Below are 5,393 nucleotides of genomic sequence, written 5' to 3' on the forward strand. Positions count from 1 at the left end.
AGCGATTAAGGCCGTCTTCCTGGCACCGAGCTCGGGCCTCACCATCTTCATGGGGTTCGAAAGCACCACCCCATACAGGCGGATGAGGTTCCTGTGGTCCAGGGAATGCATGGCGTTGACCTCCCGGATGAAGTCGTCCAGGGCTTCCGGCTGGCTCAGCACGTCAGTCTTGAGACACTTCACGGCCACGTTGAGCTGGCGAGGGGGAAAAGTCGGGGGGGGGGCACAGGAGGACAGATCAGGTTAGATCCTGTTGCACATCTGCAGGGTTTTCCTCGGGTGCTTTGCAAACAGTAACGATCCACACAGACTACATTTTTAAGCAGCTTCTCGGCCTTTCTCAGATCTCAAGAGGGAGAGAAGAAGAAGAGGAGATTGGATTTAGACCCCGCCCTTCACTTGGAGTATGAGAGCGGCTTCCGATCTCCTTTCCCTTCCCCTCCCCACAACAAGACACCCTGTGAGGTAGGCGGGGCTGAGAGAGCTCTGACAGAAACTGCTCTTTTTCAGGGACAGCTCTGACAGAACTACGGCTTGCCCAAGGTCATCCAGCAGCTGCAAGTGGAGGCGCGGGGAATCAAACCCGGTTCTCCCAAATTAGAGTCCGTGCACTTAACCACTACACCAAACTGGCTCTCAAACAGTAACGATCCACACAGACTACATTTTTAAGCAGCTTCTCGGCCTTTCTCAGATCTCAAGAGGGAGAGAAGAAGAAGAGGAGATTGGATTTAGACCCCGCCCTTCACTTGGAGTATGAGAGCGGCTTCCGATCTCCTTTCCCTTCCCCTCCCCACAACAAGACACCCTGTGAGGTAGGCGGGGCTGAGAGAGCTCTGAGAGAACTGCTCTCTTTTCAAGGACAGCTCTGAGAGAACTATGGCTTGCCCAAGGTCATCCAGCCAGGTGCAAGTGGAGGAGTGGGGAATCAAACCCGGTTCTCCCAGATTAGAGTCCGTGCACTTAACCACTACACCAAACTGGCTCTCAAACAGTAACGATCCACACAGACTACATTTTTAAGCGGCTTCTCGGCCTTTCTCAGACCGCAAGAGGGAGAGAAGAAGAAGAGATTGGCTTTAGACCCCGCCCTTCACTTGGAGTCTCAGAGTGGCTTCCGATCTCCTTTCCCTTCCCCTCCCCACAACAAGACACCCTGTGAGGTAGGCGGGGCTGAGAGCTCTGAGAGAACTGCTCTTTTTCAAGGACAGCTCTGACAGAACTGTGGCGTGCCCAAGGTCATCCAGCAGCTGCAAGTGGAGGCGCGGGGAATCGAACCCGGTTCTCCCAGATTAGAGTCCGTGCACTCAACCACTACACCAAACTGGCTCTTGACCACGACACCAAACAGGATGCACAGGCAGGGAGGGGGCATGCAGCTATTGCAGGTGAAAGGAGGGCTTGAGGGGGGAGTTCGGTGGTAGACAGACGGGGGCCCAGGCAACGTCTGGAACTGGCCCAGAGGCCCGGGCCTGGCGGGCTCGTGAGGCAGGCTGCTCCTTACCGTCTTGCCGGAGGGCGCACACCACTCCCCGCGCCGCACCACCCCGAAGGAGCCGTCGCCCAGCTTCTCGAAGAGCACCAGGTCTTTCTCGCTGATCAGGCAGGTCAGGGCTTGCTGCTGGCCCTCCTCCCCGGGGGGTGGCGTGGATCGTTTGCACAGGCCGCCTGGTGGCGGCGGCGACTGGAACTCCGAGTCAGGCCTCTTCCCGAGGAACACCTGTAGGGGCAGAGAAGCACAGGAGGTAGAAGCCCCGACGTTAAAAGTTGGTGGTGGCTGCCTCTCTGCAAAGGATTCTCCCTCTTGCCTACTTGAAGCTGAGTGCAGGGTCGGTCTTAGCCAGGGGCCAGCAGGGGCAACTGCCCTGGGCCCCGCTCACGGCCGATGGCTCTGCCCCAGAACAGAACGGGTTTTAAGGGGTTGGAGGGAAGGCTGAAGAGTCCAGGGCTTTTCAGTTTAGAAAAGAGACGACCGGGGGGAGGGGGGGGGCATGATACAGGTTTATAAAATTATGCACAGAGTGGAGTAAAAGGTAAAGGTAAAGGTTCCCTTGCTCAAAAGCCAGGCAAATCCGACTCTAGGGTTGCGGTGCTCATCTCCGTTTCCAAGCCGAAGAGCCAGCGCTGTCCGAAGACGTTTCCGTGGTCAGGTGGCCGGCATGACTAAACACCAAGGCGCACGGAACGCTGTCACCTTCCCACCAAAGTGGTACCTATTTATCTACTTGCTTCCAACTGCTAGGCTGGCAGGAGCTGGAACGAGAGATGGGAGCTCACTCCATCATGCGGCGCACTCAGGTCTCGAACTGTTGAACTACTGACCTTCCACAGCCTGCAGTTCAGCGTCTTAACCACTTGAGCCACCGCAGCTCCACGGAGTGGAGAGAGTTTATTTATTTATTTTATTTATTATTGAATTTATACCCCGCCCTCCCCGCAAAGCAGGCTCAGGGCGGCTTCCATACAACATAAATACAGATTTAAATCATACAATAGAATCATAGAATCACAGGATGTTAAGAGTTGGAAGGTACCTTGCCGGTCACCTAGTCCCACCCCCTGCACTCCGAAGAAGCACAGCCAAAAGAGAGCCCTACAACATACCAGAAAGATGGCCGTCCAGCCTCCGCTTGAAAACGTCCAGTGAAGGAGCATCCACCACCTCCCGAGGCAGACTGTTCCACTGCTCAACCACTCTGACAGTTAGGAAGTTTCTCCTGATATTGAGCCGGTATTGACTCCCTTGTAATTTCCACCCATTAGATCTAGTCTTGCAATCCGGAGCGAGAGAGAATAGATCTGCTCCGTCTTCTACATGACAGCCCTTCAGATACTTGAAGACTGCAATCATGTCCCCTCTAAGCCTTCTCTTTCCCAGGCTAAACAGACCCAACTCTTTCAGCCTTTCCTCCTAAGACTTGGATGCCAACCCTCTCACCATCCTGGTTGCCCTCTTCTGGACACGCTCGAGCTTGTCAACATCTTTCCTAAAATGTGGTGCCCAGAACTGGACACAGGACTCCAGGTGAGGCCTGACCATAGCAGAATAGAGCGGAACGACCACCTCCCGTGATCTGGACACAAGGCTTCTGTTGATGCATCCTAAGGCTGCATTAGCTTTCTTCACAGCCACATCGCACTGCAGGCTCATGTTTAGGTTGTGATCAATAGTTTAAAACACCACAGGGAAAAAACCAATACAAACATAAAGTGCTGGCAGCAGTTAAAAATTAACTTAGACGGCTTTCTGTCAGAATAGATTTCCACTGCCCTGGTGTTCTCAGATGTTTCTGCTCGTAATCAGCTCGATGTTAAAACCCAAGGGCCCAGGGCTCTATAGCAGCGGCGGCCCCTAATTAAATGCCTGGCGGAAGAGCTCCGTCTTGCTGGCCCTGAGGAACTGTGAAAGGCCCCGCAGGGCCTCCGGGAGCTCATTCCACCAGGTAGGGGCCGCCACTGAAAAGGGCTGCTGGGAGCAGTGGGCGGGGCTTGTTGCATGTGCCCGCCCCCTGGGCTCTTTACTGTCGGAGCTCCGCTCCTGTGAGCTCCTGCAGGAAATGACCCCTGGTTTGATTCAGTGTAAGGCAGCTTTCTCTGTGTGCTTTTGGAGAGGGGCTATGGCCCAGTGGTAGAGCATCTGCTTGGCATGCAAAAGGTCCCAAATTCAATCCCTGGCACCTCCAGTTAAAAGGTCCAGATAGTGCATGTTGTGAAAGACCTTTTTCTGCTTGAGACCCTAGAGAGCCACTGCAAGTCTGATTGGCCTAGGGATACTGGAGGTTTTTTGCCTTCCTCTGGGCATAAAGCATGGGTCCCTGGTGGAGTGGTGGGGGAGGTAGCGGTGAATTTCCTGCATTGTTCGACTAGATGACCCTTAGGGATCCCTTCCGGCTCTTATGTTTTATGTCATCTTCTGGGCGTGGAGCAGGGGTCACTGGGGGTGTGTGTGGGCGGGAGGCATTTGTGAATTTCCTGCATTGTGCAGGGGGTTGGACTAGATGGCCATCGAGGTCCCTTCCAACTCTATGATGCTATGGTGGCGGTCACACGCTCAAAATAAAGAAGAGATTGGATTTATACCCTGCCCTTCACTATCCAGAGGTGTCTCAGTGCGGCTTACAAACTCCTTTCCCTCCCCCTCCCCACAACAGACACCCTGTGAGGTAGGTGGGGCTGAGAGAGCTCTGACAGAAACTGTTCTGTTTTCAAGGACAGCTCTTATGAGAACTACGGCTTGCCCAAGGCACGACTGACCTTGAAAAAGTGCTGACCCCTGCAAGAAACTTTTGTAAATTAACGAGTTCTGTTTATAACTATCATTCTATAAAGTGCATGGTGTGCTATTATAACATCCTCGTCAGGTACATATATTCAGTACATTCAGTATAGCAATAACCAGGGGTCATTTCATAGAAAAAGAGGTGCAGGAGCTCATTAGAATAACTCATTGGCATAACTTATTTGCATATGCCACGCCCTCGGACATCACCGGAAGTGTGACAGAAGGCAACACCCACCGCTCAGGCGCCACGGGACTCTTTTGGATTGCTAGCTATTGGGGGGGGGGATTTTCTACGGAATGACCCCTGGTGGCAGAGCAAAACAGGTTGCCGACGGTTGCAGGGCACTTCCCAGATGTCTGTGTCTGATTGCGCCCTTTAAATCCACCCGGCATTCGTGCCTATGGCGCAGCTAATTGTGTGTGTGACCGAGACCTGTGATTCTTGGCGTGTATGTGTGCAGAAACCTGCCACCCACAGTGCTTTGCAAGAGCTTAAATAGGAAACAACTCCTGGGATAGCCATGACAGCTAAATAGAGCCCCCACATTCAGAGGCAGTGTACCTCTGACTACTAACTGCTGGGGAGCAGTAGCTTTCGTGCCCTATTTATGGGCTTCCAAGAAGAAGAAGAAGAGAAGAAGAGATTGGATTTATACCCTGCCCTTCACTCCCCAAAGGTGTCTCAGAGCGGCTTACAGACTCCTTTCCCTTCCCCTCCCCACAACAGGCACCCTGTGAGGCAGGCGGGGCAGAGAGAGCTCTGACAGAAACGGCTCTTTTTCAAGGACAGCTCTTATCAGAACTACGGCTTGCCCAAGGTCACATCAGCCAGGTGCAAGTGGAGGAGTGGGGGAATCAAACCCAGTTCTCCCAGATTAGAGTCCGCGCACTTAACCACTACACCAAACTGGAGAAGAAGAAGAAGAGATTGGAGGAGGAGAAGGAGAAGAAGGAGGAGAATAAGAAGAGGAGGAGGAGATTGGATTTATACCCCGCCCTTCACTCCCTGAAGGAGTCTCTGAGCAGCTTACAAACTCCTTTCCCTTCCCTTCCCCACAACAGACACCCTGTGAGGTAGGTGGGGCTGAGAGAGCTCTTGACAGAAACTGCT

The 5,393-nt window shown here is 53.3% G+C and overlaps 1 protein-coding gene across 1 annotated transcript in view; it reads right to left on the reverse strand.

The window, feature by feature from the left end:
• Positions 1 to 42: 42 nt before the first annotated feature.
• LOC107111452 (activated CDC42 kinase 1-like) overlaps positions 43 to 5,393 on the reverse strand; it is a gene marked incomplete at its 3' end in the record, with an annotated part of 9,811 nt that continues 4,460 nt past the window's right edge. The window contains exons 3-4 of the mRNA XM_015412416.1: positions 1,505 to 1,720; positions 43 to 195 (exon numbers count right to left, since the gene is read on the reverse strand). Of these exons, the coding sequence (XP_015267902.1) occupies positions 43 to 195; positions 1,505 to 1,720 (369 nt within the window). The remainder of the gene's footprint in view (positions 196 to 1,504; positions 1,721 to 5,393) is intronic.

The sequence above is a fragment of the Gekko japonicus genome, unplaced genomic scaffold, assembly GCF_001447785.1.
Source record: "Gekko japonicus isolate JY-2015 unplaced genomic scaffold, Gekko_japonicus_V1.1 scaffold7297, whole genome shotgun sequence".
NCBI classification, from domain to species: domain Eukaryota; kingdom Metazoa; phylum Chordata; class Lepidosauria; order Squamata; family Gekkonidae; genus Gekko; species Gekko japonicus.